At 46.2% G+C, this 16,592-nt stretch overlaps 3 protein-coding genes across 3 annotated transcripts in view; 1 reads left to right on the top strand and 2 right to left on the bottom strand.

Annotated features, from left to right (window-relative positions):
• Positions 1-16,592, top strand: part of LOC108034147 (glycine, alanine and asparagine-rich protein) — a 58,940-nt gene that overhangs the window by 64 nt on the left and 42,284 nt on the right. Inside the window, exons 2-4 of the mRNA XM_050884895.1 lie at positions 44-618; positions 675-937; positions 1,766-2,917. Coding sequence (XP_050740852.1) covers positions 225-618; positions 675-937; positions 1,766-2,917 — 1,809 coding nt within the window. The 5' untranslated portion in view covers positions 44-224. The remainder of the gene's footprint in view (positions 1-43; positions 619-674; positions 938-1,765; positions 2,918-16,592) is intronic.
• Positions 4,302-5,504, bottom strand: LOC108033334 (uncharacterized). Its single transcript, XM_017107619.3, has 2 exons — positions 5,393-5,504; positions 4,302-5,338 (listed from the first exon to the last, which is right to left on the bottom strand). Exons 1-2 carry the CDS (start codon positions 5,447-5,449, stop codon positions 4,430-4,432), a joined length of 966 nt encoding a protein of 321 aa, XP_016963108.1. The 5' UTR covers positions 5,450-5,504; the 3' UTR covers positions 4,302-4,429.
• LOC108033356 (uncharacterized) lies at positions 5,613-6,893 on the bottom strand. The gene is made up of 2 exons (XM_017107667.3): positions 6,758-6,893; positions 5,613-6,702 (listed from the first exon to the last, which is right to left on the bottom strand). The coding sequence occupies exons 1-2, from the start codon at positions 6,812-6,814 to the stop codon at positions 5,779-5,781; spliced, it is 981 nt and encodes a 326-aa protein (XP_016963156.1). The 5' UTR covers positions 6,815-6,893; the 3' UTR covers positions 5,613-5,778.

Genomic DNA, 16,592 nt, shown 5'->3' with positions numbered 1-16,592 from the left:
CTGTGACTTAAGAGATGTGAATATTATTATTTTGATATTGCAGGACATTCCGAGAAATCCCACCAAACGAAGAATTGCATACAGCTAAAATTCCAATTTCACACAAAATTATACCCCTAATATCCCATGATATTGATTATCGCTTGGACTTGGCTTTGATTTTTCGAGTGTTAGTCAGTTTCAAAGTGTGTGATTGAGTAGCTGCCATCCGAAACATTCGCATCATGGAGCACTCCAATGGTAGTCGCAAGCCCAGTACAGATCAGCCCGAGTCACCTCATCCACAGTCCTCGGCGATGATTGGCTCCTCGGAGGGATGGAGCAGCAAACGAAAGCTCTACGCCATCGAGGAGCGCGAGGAGAGCTCGCCGGTGACTGTGGGCAAGGCGGAGGCTGATCTGGCCTACGATGCGGATGTGGACGAGCTGGAGCAGCCGACAGGTGAGCGGGAGATCATCTACGAGCTGTTCCAGCCCTGGGCCCTCAGCACATACGGCGATCAGGCCAAGACCAAGACGATAACGCTGCGCAAGAAGGCGCGAATTCTCAAGGCGCTGGAGGGCAAGGAGCACAGTCGCCCAGATAGCTCCAAGTTTCGCTTCTGGGTCAAGACCAAAGGTGAGTGGGGGAGAATGCTTCGCTGAGAAGATACTCATACTGATTTCCCCTAATAGGCTTCACCACCAACCGGCCCGATGGCTTTGAAGAGGCTGCCGGCAGTCGGCGGCGGCTCAAACCTCTTCCTAGCTCAGCCATTCTGTCCGATAATCCCGGGGATGTGGACCTCTTTGCCGCCTCCACCAGCAAGGGATTTGGTCGCCGGACTTACCGCAAGGTGGCCTGTGTGGAGGAGTTCTTCGACATCATCTACAATGTGCACATGGAACTGGGAGGCCGGAGTGGAATGCACGCGGGCCAGAAGCGCACCTACCGCATTGTGAGTGTAGCGTACAGAATATTTTGAATATATTACTTCATCCGTATTAGCTGACCTTAAGTAATACTCAGATGCAGGACTTTAAATATGATGATATACTTATTTATTGAAAGAGTTAGGCTTTCCCAAAATGCCTGCATAGGTAGTTCTGGAACAACTTATATTTAATTTTATAACTTTTGGGCACCAAATAAGCTTCTAGCTTACAAATTAGTAGATACCCTTTACGCAACTAAGGAGATGTTGAGGGAGACTGACTTCCAATACTGCACTCTCCCCTGTTATTTGCTTACAATTTTTAAAAAATTTTCATAAAGATAGATATCAATTATCAAAACAAAATTGAACTTCACTTTTACAAGGTATTCGTCCTATAGCTTTTGGTGGCGTTACAATGGGCGTGTCACCCTGATAAAATAAATTTGCTCTGCGCAAGAACCTCTAGAATCCGCATGCCTTTTGAAAGATCTTATTATTTATACGGACGGAAAGACTGACAGATAGAAGAAAATAACTAGTAGGCCTCGGTTAGTGAATATATATACTTTATACTGTGTTCTGCTATTTAACAAACTTTCCAATTAATCTTGTATATCTTACTTTAAGGGTAGCAGGTAAAAACGTCAACTACAAATAAAATATTAGAAATTACTTAAACATACAGAATTTAAAACTATAAAGTGTCGACAACATTTTTAAAAATATCTACACATTCTTAATATATTTATTTATTTATTTGCTGATATTTGGATTGCAGATGGAAGTTTTCCTTGTTTTACTTATAAATTTTAAGTTTTCTAAAACTTTCTTCTATTTATCCCAATGCAGATCACTGAAACCTATGCCTTTCTGCCCCGCGAGGCGGTCACCCGCTTCCTGACCATTTGTCCCGAGTGCAAGAAGAACCTGCGACCCTCCTCACCATCGGGGGGAAAGGACTCCGACCTAGCCGGCAACGAGAGCTCCTCGGAAGTGGAGAACTACCTGAATTACTCATCGCACACAGAGAGCTCGCTGGAGGCGGGACCCACGGCCAAGCGCCGTCGGCACTCGAGTGCCGACCTCAAGGCCTCGCTGCCAGTGGTTTCCAGTGGCTTGGGTGTTTCTGTGGGTGGTCCCGTTGCTGCCAGCAGCTCCAGTGCCACTCAGCTGGATGTCCTGGGCACAGGACCACCTCTGAGCCGCAGCCCCAAGCCCCCGCAGTCGTTACAGGCGGCTGTTGAAACCACACCCGTTAGCGTGCCCAAAATCAGGGTCAAGACCCAGTTGCAACGTCCCTCGAGTCCGACAGATCAGTCCCCTGCTGCCCCGAATACCAATCCCCAATCCCAGTCCCAATCACAATCACAATCCCTTCCCCAGCCCGGCAGCCAGTGCTTCGATGTACAGCTGCTGAAGTCGCGGGATAACCTCCTCAGATACTATGACTTTATGAGGCGCTTCTATGCCGGCGAACCGGTTTTAGCGCCGCCCATCTACGGCAGCAGCCTGTTGCACAGCCTCAGCTACCCAACCACCGCCATCTCAACGGCGGCCACAGCAACCCCTACGACCTCTACCGCCACCACCTCAGCCCCTGGCAAGATGCTGGCCCCTCCCAAGGCCGCGTCTCCGCCGATCAAGACCTCTCCGGACAGCTCAATGAGGGCACGCTCCCCTCCTCCTGCGGATTCAACAGCCAGGCCTAAGGAGAGTACTCTTACACCGATAAATCTAACAAAGTCTATATTTTCCAGCTTGAAAACAGGACAGCCGGCATCCACATCGACCCCGGTGCCGCTGAAGCTGGAGCTGCCCAGTCCGCCGAAGCCTCTGCCGGAGCTTCGAATTCCCCAACTGCGGGGACTGCCCCCTGTGGAGTTGTCCCTGCCCCTGCCACCGCTGGATTTGGAGCGGCTGAAGCCCATCACCTCGACCTACCTGCAGTTGACACGCAGCATGGGACTCAGCGACGAGGATGCCCTGCGGTTCGACAACCTGGTGAGTAAAGACTTCAAGTACTCGCTCTAGACTTAGGGGAATAGGGCACACTTGAGAGCTGATGATAGTTTCCAACCGGGTTAACTATCCGATCTCATACGGGCAGTAAAGTTCAATACCACATCAATCAATTTACCCTTAGTCCATTTTGTACCAAATTACTATTTGTTTAATTGCTGATAAGGCTTCACAATGAATCACTATTTTTTATCAACCATATTTTCTATTGAATCTATTATATTACATTTAAGAGCCCTTGGCGATTTAAAACCTTTATTACGTTCTCTCGTGAACAAGTTAAAAAAAATTATAAAAATTTTTATTACCTCGATATATTTTAATATGGTTATTCACTGCGAAAGCAAACAAAGAACACACCGATATTGTTTAAAAATGTATGCTTTCTGTAAAACATTTTATGCCAAGTTGAATTTGACCATAGCGCCTAAAGGCAGGCAATGCTTTTTAATTAGTTCCAGCGCCATGCAAATATTTTTTGCTTGATGCTCGGCTCTAGCCCCGTACTTAGGCTTAAGAAAAATGCTTTTAATACGTCTTCACGCCTTTGATCAAACAACCATTTTTTACTAATCTAGTTTCTCTTTTCTCTGACATGCTTGGCTTATGAATGTAACCCAACTAATGCAATGCTAACGAGCGAGAAAGACAATGACAGAAAAACACTTTTGCCGGCCGCACAACTACCAACTACCAACACCACGACAGCCACCTCCAAATCAACCATGACCAAAATGCTTTCGGCCACCAAATGCGTTTTGCCATGAGCTGCGCACAAAATTATGCAATAGCTTTTTTATACGTAGTCCAACCATTTTGCCGTGAAATTCCAATTGAATTCCTCGTTCCGCGCTTCCCCTTTGTGTTTTTATATAATTTTGATCTCTTAATGCTTGAATTATTTTTGGCTGCAATTAATTTTTTCCTTTGCTAAATTATGTTGTTTACCATGCTTAGTCGACTAATGTTATTATTTTAATATTATTTTGTTGATTTTTTATTATCCCAATTATATTTTTCCTTTCTTTTAATTTCTTTCAGCTCAGTTGTTAGCGAAAACCAAAAAAATTGTTTGTAATAAATTAGCTATACAAAATTATCAATGCTTTTTTAATTAACTTGGCCAACGATCTGAAAATAAAGAATATTTAATGTCCCAAAATGTATGCCTTTACGCGAGTAGTTTTTGAGCAATTTAGAGCGCTTTGTAGTTGCTTGTAGATATATACATATATAGATGAAAACTTAAGCAGGTAAGTCGTTACGTTCTGTATTGCAATTCGCAGAAATCACTTCAATCAGTTGTGTACCCACATTTATACATATGTGTTTATATTCCATATTTAAGATTGACTCAGACCTATAATTCTACTGCCTGGGTTTAGCCCCAGCTGATAAGCTTATTTATTGAATCGAGCTATTTTTTCAAACATTGTTTACAAAATATTTAAATTTTTACTTATGCCATTTAAAATGAGCTCTTAAAGGCTCGATTTACTTGGTGGGCTGCGGCTTGGGCTCTTCCTGTGGATTTTTGACGGTGCTAAGGACAAATCTGGCAGTCAGCACTCGTCCATTCTTATCCACGATCGTCTTCACCAACTCTCCATTTGCATTTTCAATGTCCGAGGTTCTTAGGTTCAGCTTTTCCAAGAAGTTATCGATGACTCTGTCCGTTCCGTCATCCTCTGGAGGGGTCAGGGTGGGCAGGGGCACTGGAGTTCGCTTTGTGGTGGGTGGGTCTATCACGGGAACATAGTAGGGTCCTCTTGGAGTTGGGCTGGGGGCTGATCCAGAGTTCGAACCAAAAGCTCCGATGGGTGGATTCTGGGTTAGGTCGGGGCTTATGGGGACCGGTTCCCTCGATATGTCGGGAAATAGCTGCTCGAACACATTACTTCCCGGCACCACTCTGCCGCTATAAGATCTTGTCGTGGTCGTCACCTTCCGGCCCAAGTTATCCACTTCCGTCTTGGTTGTGACTTGGGGCGTCACTCCGGCTGGCACCTCCCAGTTGGGGAACAGCGGAGCCCTGGGAAAACCCGTGCCAAAAATATTCGTATCGAAGTTACCTGTTCCGAAATGAGATTCCCCAAACGAAGGGCGCTGACGAACTGTATTCGGCACATACTCCCAGTCCTCTTGGGGCTTGGAGAGGGAGTTATCCGTCAGCCTGGCGGGCGATGATCCCTCTATAACCCTTTTTCTTGAAAGCGATCTGCCATCCGGACTCAGTTCAAAGGTCTCCGAGGTCAGAAGACCGTCTCCACTTTGCCGTCTGATAACCAGCGGCTGCCTGGTGCGCCACAGTTCGCGCAAGCCAACTTCATCCAATCCAATAGTCTGGGCCGCATATTTGAGCTCCTGACTGGGTTCACCGACACTGGCTGCCGTAGCTGCTGTCTATAGGGAAAATATGATGTCACCCTTGGGTTTTGAGGTACTTCCTTGACCTACCTCCAGTTTACGGAGCAGCAAACTGGCACAGATCGCCAGAAGATAGGCGTATTTCATTCTCGTTCTATCCGCTACACTTGTGATCACCTCGATTGCCTGAATCGAACTAAGCTTGATAGTACTATTCGGTTGAGCTGGCCAATCCCATAGGCACCGGCTATCAAAGGTTATCGCTAGCCTCCCCAATCTCCCTTATCAAGGAGTGCAAATATAATAGATGTTATTTACCCAATGTTTCCATTCGAGGCGGAAACTATTGTTTATTTTAGAAATTCGTAAATATACATTCTAAAATTTAGTTGATGATTCTTACAAATACAAAACCAAATTGAAATGTTGTTTTTGTACATTATCTTTTTTAATGTACGCCTTGTTTTTTGAGCCTTCTAATTGGTGCTGCCTTCTTTATCATTGCTCAAGGCAAAATTAACATTCAGAACTCGGCCTTGCTTATCCACGATCTTTGTGGCGTACTCTCCACCATCCTCCTTGATGTCCGCGACGGTGATGTCCACCTTGGACAAAAAGTCATCGATGACTGTGTCAGTTTCATTTGCCTTGGGTGCCAAGGTGGGCAGGGGTACCAGGGTTCGCTCCGTTGAGGTTGGGTCTGGTGAAGGCACCCACAGGGGATTCGAATCGTCGAAGTTCGGGGGTGCCAGCGTGGGCCGGGGCACCAAAGTTCGAGGAGTCGAGACAGGACTCGGCATCCATTGATCAATATCACCGGGTCTACTCGGGGGCAAATACTCCGGATTACGTCCATTTAAGCTGGGATCTACTCGGGTTGGAACGAATAGCGAGTCACGGTTTGGCGCATATATGGGATCTCCTCGAGGAGGGCTGTATTCCGGGTTTGGTTCGTTGGACCTGGGACAATTACAAGGTGCACCGGGGATCGGAGGGATGAACTGATTGGGTCCGTATGGGATAAAGTTTTTAAAGATGTTAAAGTCGGGGAACCCAAATCCAACTGGGTTGAGGAAGGGATTGTTAAAGACACTGGCCAGTTGGCGCAGCTGGTTCGATACGAAATCGGCATTTTCTTGAGCTTGTATAGAGTGCTGTGGTCCCGCTACGGGGTATCTGCGTTCGCGCCGTATTTCCGTGCTCCGCAAGATATTTCTTCCATTCGGGCTTAGCTCGTAGGTTTCAGTGATCACCTCACCGGAATTTTTCCTCGTTGTGACAATATACGGCGATTTGGTGCGCCACATTTCATTCAATATGTCCTCGGTCAAGTTCCAAATGCGAGCCTTGGAGTACAGAGACGGGTCGATTCCCCGGTCTGTAGCCCTGGCTGCTCCCATCTAGAGGAACAACTTTGTTTTAACGCGTGGGAAAGTGGGAAATCCAGTGACCTACCTCCAGTTGGGAGAGCACTAAGCTGGCGCAGATAATCAGAAGATTGGCGTACTTCATTGTTGATATTTCCCGGGCACTTGCAACCGCATTGATTGTCTGGCTCAAACTGAACCTGATTCGGCGAGCATAGCTCACAATCGCCGAACGATGCTGATCACCCGTACTTATATATAAAGATTTATTTTTTACGAGTCACGTTTTCAGCTGGCTACTCAGGGCAATCGTCTGGTTAAGATCTACTTTATCTGAATGGCTGTTTGCTAAGGGGACTTGAATGAGGATTATTTTTTAAATATTAAATCTAATTTTTTATCAAAATAGGAGACCATTTTTTCAACATTAAATGTTCTAAACCTTATGTATAATTAGCAAGTTAGAGAAGTTCTGAATGAACTGTGAGTCTCTTAACAACTATGGAAGACTGTCATTCGTCGTTAGAGAAGACCGGTTTTTTGCAGTACGTATCTGAAAGTTACACATGGAAAACAACTCGCTTTCGACCTGAAAATACTCATTACCCAACTATTGCTTCTTACCCAGCCCCTTAAGCCTATATTATTAATATATAAAATGTAATATACCCCACATTTTTTGTACAGAAAGGGTATTTATTTTCTCAAAACTCATAATAAAACTTCTAGGTTATGCCCGGGTATTTAAATTGCTCATCGGCTTCTATTTAATTGACTTTATGAAGCGTTGTACTATTGAATTGCACAGCCTACAATCTGAAGCTATAGATAGCGACGAACAAGTTTTAGTTTTGCTGATTATAAATATTTTTTTTTACAGTTCCGTGTACATGTTCTTCATAATATTGCAGCATATATGTTATGTCTTAAAGATTATATAAATATTATGGTAATAAGGGTAATAACCTTTTATTATAGCATCACTTCCTGCATAAATCATGAATTATACCTGTTCGAGAGACGAAATTTCGTTCGTTAAACTGGTAGTACTACTTCATTTTGGTGAGCTCTGTTTATTTCAGAGTAAGCAGTAAGCCCGATTACACCGAAAGTAGCAACTAAGGTTCCAAATACATGACAGTATGACAGACACGTTATCATGACGTGGTAAAAAATAAATGTGTACCCGTTGGTCCTTTGCATTTCGGTGGGGGTGAGTACGCTGATGGGGGGTTGAGATAGGACACTGAAGATGTAGCTCCACCGATAGGATAGCATTAGTGCGGGGACTCGGGGACTGGGAGGCCACGGTCCAGCGACGGCGGCTGAAGGGTGCAACAGCAGGACCGGACTTCAGTCATGGCCAGGCAGGATTTACGCTAAAAAGACGCCATAAACCTTGAATGCCAACGGAGCGGAGGAAAAAAAAGGGACCAAAATTGGAATTTGATAGACGCCCGGTCCTCCGGTCCTTGTCCTGGTCCCAGGTTCGTGGCCCCGTGGCTGCTCCCCATCCTGGCCGGAGTCCTTGCTCAGGCCGATGCACGTATCCCCAAACCCTTTCCGTCCTTTTCGCCCAGCGGGCGGGGGTGTCGGCAAGGCAAGTATTGACGACTTTTTAAAAGGGTCGAACGTTGTCAGGGCCCAGGGGGGGTTGGGGTTAGAGCCCGGACAAACATGGTCCTGGGGGTGAGCGGGTAGAGGGAGCGAGGCGCGTGCTATAAACCAACCGATTTTAACGCTTTACAGGTGAGGCCAAGCGAGGCGAAGGTGTCTGTGCTTGTGGGGGGGCGGTGATTGGGTGGCCGGCCAAAGTTATAAAACTTTACAGTTAACTAGGCTTGGCAATCAAGCTAAAAGCAAAGGCGTCGTCCTCGTCCTCGTCCTCGTCCATGTCCTGTTGCTACCTCGGCTCCTGTTCGCAGTCCCGCCTGGCGCCATCTAGCGACAGTTGCCGCAGTCGGGCGAAAAACAAAAAAGAGGCAACGCCGAGCGAGTCCGTGCCCCTCTAAATGTGGACAGGTCAGCACCCAATTGACCGTGTGTGGGCGTGGGTGTGTGTCCTCCGAGTCCTCGTCCCAGTTGGGTGACTCAGTTTGGGCACCTCACACTCGCCATGGCAGCCCGTTCCACAAAGCCGCCGCCACCCAAAGGGTTTGGCTTGACCAATGCTCCGTGAGTTTGTCCAAATCGCCTTTAGCCCGGCTTTTGTGGGCTTTCGTTTCACAGATATTGTCATTGGATTCGGGGATTTTTTCGGATGGCTCTCCTCTGGTGGTGGTGAAATGCAGTTCGGGAAGCTGAAACTGATTTTTAAATTCATTAAAAACTTTTTAAGGCCACTCACCGCTCGATAGACTTAGAATTATTTGATTAAAACTATTTAAATGCGATAGTGCAGATAAATTAGGCAATATGAACTAGATATGCCATGAAATATTTAAAGACTGGGCAGCTTTAGAGAAAATTTGTGTTGAAAAACTTAAATTGTATAGACTTTAGAGCTTTTCGATTATATATATATAGCAGGAATCATACACCATTAAGACCCAAACAGTAGTCCAGAATTTATGTAAATCCCACTTTAGTGTTAGGGGACTGGGGAAAAAATTGGAAGCCATCAGCCATGGGCACGCACCCACCCCCAGGAGGGAGTCCCTGCTGCAGACCCATGGCCACACACCCAACTCCAAGCGAAGGTCCCGAGTCCCAGGCCCCGAACCAACCTCGAAAACTGGGGACCGGAGCGACTGTCTGTCAGTCGGTCGCTGGGCGGAGAACGGAGTTTTAGTGCCTCTGGAACATGGGTCGGGCACTTCTTCATTAATTTTCATGGCGGCACAAGAACAATGCCACGCCCCCACCCGCCCCCACGCCGCGGAGGAAACAGAAATGTTGGAGCGGCGAAAGCGAAAAAAAGTTTCTCCGGCTCGGACCAAAGTTGTGGGTGTGTTTTGTGCAAATGAGTGAAGGAGGAGACGCGTTTCTCGTCCTTTCTGCTGTGCCTGTGTCTGTGAGGGTATATCTCCACGGCTCTCTGTGTGTGTGGGTTGATTACTTTCTGTTTAGGTGCCCGTCCAAGTCGCCACCCCGGCAGAACCCCAACCGTTCTGCCTTTCCAAAAGGGACTTCTGAAGGCAAAAACGCATTTTTATGTTTGCTCGCCCGCCCGTCGTCTAGCGGTCCTCGTCCTCCTCCCTTTTTTATACCGTAAGCAGGATGCGAAGCCCTTTTTTGCGCCCAGCCACACCCAACGATCCACCGAAAAGACGGAATGAGGGGTTGTCTGCCGGGCAGGGACAGTCGTCCCAACCCCATCGATGTCTGGTCCTGGTCCTGGTCCTGGTCTTGGAAAAATTGCAATTTTCGCTGAGGGAAAAAGCCAAGACAACGTCTTGGAGTCGCTTTGACATGGCCAGGGACCAGTTACCCTCTGCGAGCCCCTCTCCCAGGGCTGCTCTAATGAATTTCCGTCCAGGCAACTGGGCAGCATCCCTGGCCGAGGAAAAAAATAAGAGAGACGAGCGAGAAAAAAACAATTAAAGTAGGATTTGGCTGGAAGAATGGGCAAACGCACCCATAATCATAATTGCGCGCCCGAAACTTGTCGATTCTTCGGGACCCGCTTTTCCAACCCACAATCGACCCCTTTTCCTTCTAATTGTCAATCCCCCTTTGCTTAATTGTCTACTGGGCTCCCCAGCTTGTTTCCTTTTCAAAGCTCCCTTGTTCTTTATTCAGGGTTTTTGGAAAATTTTCACTTGCTTTTGGCTTGTCAATTCGGTTGGAGTTTTCCTTGCCGGGGCCTTCTACTCTTTTTTTTCACATTTTTTGTGACTGCTCTTGGACAATTTTCCTGTTTGCTGATGAGTTGTCGAACACGGTGGCAATTACTTATTTTGGCCAGCCTCGAGACTTGCGTTTTAATTACTTGCTGGATTTGAATAAGTGCTGCGTTTATGCCAGGGATTGAAAGGAGCTTAATTTTGGAGGTGTTTACCACCACTTCTTGGGTTTTATCCTAGATGGCAAAAAAGTTAAATAGTTATCTATACTTTTTAACTTTATGTTGAATGAGCTGCGTATCATTGATTTAAATATTAAATTCTAAGTTGTATTAGAATTTAATATTTAAATCAATGATACGCAGCTCATTCAACATAAAGTTAAAAGAAATTCACATTTTTTATAGTTTTTGAATGGCAAATTATAATGTTTTAAGCAATATTTCAAAAAAATCTTTAAAAATAATTACAGATTATTTTATTTACAATTAAAAACTAGCAAACTATATCTGCAATCTAAGATGAATGATTTTATATAAAGTTCTGATACAACTAAATTAGAAATTTACATTTTTTATTTTCTTAAATGGCAAATTCGAATATTTCAAAATTTTTTCTGAAAAAAGCTTTAATAGTATTCATAGCGTTTTTATTAACAATCAAAAACGAGCAAATTATTCTTTTTGTCCGCATATACCTACAATGTACTTACTGTACAAAATACAATAGTGATCAGGTCGGGAAAACATTCATGTGAAACATTGATTTCATCCATCGATCACATGGTCTTCGAATTCCCTTTTTAGACTCCATTTCCCCAATCAGTAGACCATCCATGTCAAAAAACAATTTGACTCCAATTACCGAAACACTAAAAAGATGTTCCAAAGGGGGCAAGGCGAGGTGGAAAAGAAAATGTTCATCGCAACCGATGAGCTTCCGGTGCAACGACAAAGCGACGACATCAGACGGCACGAACGATGACGTTGATGGCAAATAAACAAAAGATTAAGCCCAGACAATAGTAAACAAACCGCGTCAAAGGGGGAAACCGGAAGCGTCGAAAAAAGAGGACAAGAATCAAATGATGAATTCCTTTGGCAAACGACAAATTGATAAATTAAACGCCACTTACGGGCGCATCTGCATGTGTGGCGGTGTGTTCGCAGACCGGAAGAAAGTGGAAAAAGAAAGCAAAATATCGGCAAGGACACGCAGTGCAAAAACAAAAACAGAAGCAACACAACCGCAAAGTGCACGCAAATTGAGGCGGTAATAAAAAACAACATAAACAAGCAGCGTCGGAAAATAAAAGCAGAAATAAAAGTCAAAGGACTCGCTCCGCACACACACACACACACACGACCTCCATCTCGCTCGCACTTACAGCCAGCGACACACACACACACTCGCATGCAGGCCAGACGAAAAAATAGAAGCAAAACAATTAACGTCCTTGACGAAAATGTATTTTTTATTTCTTTTTATTTTGCCGCCATCGAAAAAAGCTAAAAAAGAACAAGTTGAAAAGTTGAGCCGTGTGCGGCATAATAAAAGCACAAAAAGCCAGGCGACCAAGAAAATTATCCCCCGGAAAATGGAGCGGGGGGCGGGCCAGGTGGGCGGGGAATGCACAAAAGAAGACAGGAAAAAGCAAAGTGGAGGCAAAACAAACAAACAAGCCAGCAAACAAGTTGAGAGGAGCCGACAATGGCAGAGAGCGGCGAGAGAAGATGATGTGCATGGCCCAGAGGCCACTATCGCACGCACACACACACACACACACACACATGGGCAGCGGAAAAGAAGTGCGAAGGCAAAAGTGTTTGGAGGCGGCGGCAGACAAAAAACAAGCAGGACGAGCTAGAAAGCGGGCAACAACAGCAAAAAGAACCGAGTGACAATGGCGGAGGCGGCGGCGGTGGCGGCGGCGGAGAAGCAACAGACACAGCCACCTGTTGAGCCGCCGCGCGCACACACACGCACGCAGTCGAGGAGAGAGTCCTGCAGCTCAAGCGGAAATGCAAATAAACAAACACGAGGCGAGCGACGAGGACGAGGACGAGGACGAAAAGGAGCAAAGAGCAACTCGCGACGACGACAACGACGACGACGACGAGCGGCTTTGCCATTGTGTTGGTGGCCCGCTCTCGCTCTCTCTCTCGGCCCGGCTCACACGCACACACACACGCGCGGCCCTCCATGACTTTGAATAATATTATGGAGGATCCCGACTTCCAGCACTCTTTTGCCGCTTTTTCCATTTTTCTTGGCCACAAAAAGCAACAAAACAGGCGGCGAAATAAAAACAAGAAACAATCCGAAAAATAAACAGCAGGAACAGGAGCAGCAGCAGCGGCAGCAGCAGCAGCAGCGACGACGGCCCAAAGGATGCAAAATTCAACGAGCGAAAGTTGCCAAAGGAATTTACGACTTTCGGCGAAATCAATTCGAAAGTGGAGCAGCAACAATGGGATCAAATAAAAACCAAAGCCAGACAAAGGGCGCTGCGCGGTAAGATATTCCTTTTCTATTTGCATATTCGACTAGGGGATAAAGGATTTTCGCATCGCAGCTTTTTTCCGCCTCGTTTTCGTTTGTTAGCGAAATTTTTTGATTTATCAGTCGAGTCAGTTTTGCGGTTGACGCGAAGTCCTTTTTATTGCCGCATTCGGATTCGGTTTGACCGATTGATTGGGCTGTAATTGCTTTTTATTGAATTGAAATGGCGCCGAAAGCCGCGAGTGCAGGGGCGATTTATGCATTTAAAGATTGTCTTTGGTATCGTGTTTTCATGTGGACTGTACCAGTACCTTGAAATAAATTGAATGGAAAATAATTTTGCAAATCCGCTCCTAAGTCTCAGCAATTAAAGTGGTTTTCCTAATTGCCTCAAATCCCAGCACAAAGATCAGAATAATAAGAGCCGGCATTTCAATCGATTTTTGTGTGCAGATTCGGTTCGAGCTAGGGAAAAAGGATTGAGCACTCCGCCCCCGAAGACGCCACACGCACAAAGACGAGTGCTCAGAGCCCAGGACTTGAATTATATTTTGCAACTAATTTATAAACTGAACGCATCTCCTGCTCCGCCCGGGCCCGGTCAGTCGCTCTCGCTCGCTCCCCCTACGGCGTAGACAATTCGAAGAAAATGCATTGATTATGCATGCGTAAAGCCCAAAACTCAACTGTGGATGCATAACGCCGGCCCGGGCCCAGTCCTCTGACCCATCGCCCTGCCCGCAGAGGTGGTGGCTTCCAAGTAAAAAGATAAGACAGCACTATGCAGACCGTCTCCCTTTCTCCAGCACCGTCCTGGCTCTTTTCCGTCTGCTCCTGGCCCCATCTCGTAAGACTTCCCCGACTGCCCGACTGCCCAGCTACCGAACTGCTCAAGCACCCAACTTCCCAGCCGCCGACACTTGCTGCTGGATTTTCTTCAAAATTTTGCACTCCCCGGCTCCTTTTGTGTGTTCGTCCTGTGCAAATTAAAAGCATTTATATATGTATGTGTTTGTGGGCGACCCCCTGGGAGAAATTACGCCCCCACCCCCCGCCCAGCCCGCTCCAGACCCAAACGAATTATGCACAAACGACGTTCGTCCAGCACTGCGTATACGTAACACTCTGCTGAGTGGGCCAGCACTCGAGTGTGTGTGTGTGTGTGTTGATTAGATTTTCTTGCAAGAAAACTGACCAAAGAGTTTCCCATACATCAGTTGACCACATCCGCCCACCCACACACACTCTCGCCCACACACATACGCACACGCACACTTATATAGAAAGAGAGAGATTTGCACTTTTGCTTGTAAGAATTTTCGGAGCTCGTGCAGTTGTGTGCTTGTATTTTAAGAAGCTGACCACACACTTACACCCGGCCCGCCCACAAGTGCATATGCAACACCCAGCTGAGCACACACACGCACACACGGGCGCACACACACCGGCAAACCGCATGCAGCTGCAACAGCTTCCGCTCGCCACCCGCCCAGCCCACTGGGCCGCCCGAAAAGTTTTCGTTTTGCTTTCTTGGACTTTGCCTAATGCACATTTTTGCATTTTGCCCTAGACAGAGTCGGCATGCAGACTGCCAGAGCGAGAGGGCCTGATTCGGAAGCTTCTTATTAGTGAGCGAGTGAGAGGGAGAGCGAGTGCGAGTGTGTGGCAGGCCAGGGGCCAGAGCGAGACGGCCGTAGGTACGAAGAAAGTGCACCAAGGCTGTGGGTGCATAATGATTCAGGACCTGGTTCGGGGCTCTGCGAGTCCACTGCTGAGCGGGCACAACGAAATCCCATTTTTTTCCCTTTCCCAAACCACAATTAATCGGTATCCCCCTTCTGAGGGCCACCAGGGCGATCCTCTGGATCCATCGTATTTCAATTTCATCATCTGCATTGAAGAGAATATAGTTTATAACTGCTATTTAACTAGTACAAAGGCAACTACAATCATTAGGCTTATAGCATTTATGCTTCCCAAGTACAGTCAGAGGTAACCTGAAGAATGTCCATTTAATTGGCCAAAAACTCTTGAGGAAATGAGAATTAATGCCGAACTTTGCATAAACACCGGGCAGAGCGCCTATCAAAAAACACAGTAAATTGCTCATTTATGTATAGAAGATGCCACATCCCAAGCGCCCGCTGCGCTGCATTTATTTTCGTTTGCAAAATCTTAAGACATTTGCCGGACCCACAATATCTCTAATGCAAGGACCCCCGTCCCATCGAAGGCCGAGTCGAGAGTGATACATAGAGAGCGAGCGAGAGAGGCCGAGAGCCAGAGCGAGACCGAAGAATCACACGTGTGTTGGTCGAAAATTTTAATCAAAATTTATCTTAAGAAAAATGGATTTCCCCCCGAGCGTGGGTGAGTGTGTGCGTGTGCGAGCGAGACGACGGCTAAGCAACAAGGCCTGCAAATCGATAGCATAGCCTGCTTTTAGGCTCAAGACTCCGGCCGGATTTTTCGAGCAGAAGGCTCCATCATAATGATTATAAGAAGACCAAGTCTCTGCCGAAGGTGTCAGTTTATATGGCCTGCAGATTGGAGAGTGTTTTCCATTAAATATGGTAATGATTGCTCGATCTTGGACATCCTTCGGGTGGGGGAAGAGCTCTCCTGCCCCCAGAACAGTCCCTTTGACTATCTGATTGGGACAGGAGGGAGGACTACCACCACTCCTCCCAAGATGGTGCGTAGCTCACACCTGGCTTCAAAGGGTTGTCCTGTAGGGTTCGGCCAGGCGGGACGGGGGTTACGGCTATGGATATGGTTCGGGTTATGGGTCTGTGCGTGTCGCCTTTGTTCTGCGATGATGCATTATGATTTTCTATATATTGTGTGGCGAGCATTGGGCAGCGGGGGCCTCCTCCACGCATCGACAGTACATCCGCTCGGTTTCCCACCCGCTGTTCGTGGGCGTGTGTATCTGTGTGTAAGCAATTATGTGTGCTTTATGTTTGTGTACTCGATTCTTTTTCGCTGGCTGTTTAATGTTTTTATTGCATTTCTGTGTACAGGGTTTTTAGCGATGGGACGCTGACAGCACATATGCCTATACGGCTATTCAATTAAACGCATTAACTTGATTTTCAATTAACTTTCAATATGACCGCAACAAGAGATTTTTCATGCTCCGCTCCTAGAAATTATGGGGAAAGATGACGCGGAAAAAGCGTTCATAACCTTTCTGAATTATTATTGTGATATCATACGATACGCGCTTAATATGATTAATGATGTGCGAAGAGTCGGATCAAACAGATCGGAGCTCTGTAAAAATACGTAGCACCTGATAGGTAGGAATTTAAATAATTTACACATATAACATAATCAAATTGGGCATCTAGCATATGTATGTAAAATGGCAGGCAGTATGCACAATTTACAAAAATAAAATTAATTTCATGTTGAATTCCTTGAAATCCCAATTATTTTCCTATACACTTTTGATTGCTGTGATGTAATCAGTAGAGATTCGACTATTTTAGTGAAATTAATTTCTGTATCCCAAATAATAGCACACCCCCGTTTGCTCCCCCTCCGAAGCTCTAAGCTGCTTTCTGATTCGCATTAGCATGTGACTTGGCAGAAACTACTTCTCATATATGTACGTGGGTACAACTTTTGAGG

This window comes from Drosophila biarmipes, chromosome 2L, assembly GCF_025231255.1.
Source record: "Drosophila biarmipes strain raj3 chromosome 2L, RU_DBia_V1.1, whole genome shotgun sequence".
Lineage (NCBI taxonomy): Eukaryota > Metazoa > Arthropoda > Insecta > Diptera > Drosophilidae > Drosophila > Drosophila biarmipes.
Note: the sequence above shows the minus strand (reverse complement) of the source record. Positions and strands in the feature narration are given on the sequence as shown.

What these genes read in the sequence shown, in the direction of transcription:
- LOC108033356 (XM_017107667.3), bottom strand. Translation starts at nt 6,814, where the DNA reads ATGAAGTACGCCAATCTTCTGATTATCTGCGCCAGCTTAGTGCTCTCC. An exon ending in TAGTGCTCTCCCAACTGGAG is followed by an intron (nt 6,703 to 6,757) that starts GTAGGTCACTGG and finishes TTGTTCCTCTAG; the next exon opens with ATGGGAGCAGCCAGGGCTAC.
- LOC108033334 (XM_017107619.3), bottom strand. Translation starts at nt 5,449, where the DNA reads ATGAAATACGCCTATCTTCTGGCGATCTGTGCCAGTTTGCTGCTCCGT. An exon ending in TGCTGCTCCGTAAACTGGAG is followed by an intron (nt 5,339 to 5,392) that starts GTAGGTCAAGGA and finishes TTTTCCCTATAG; the next exon opens with ACAGCAGCTACGGCAGCCAG.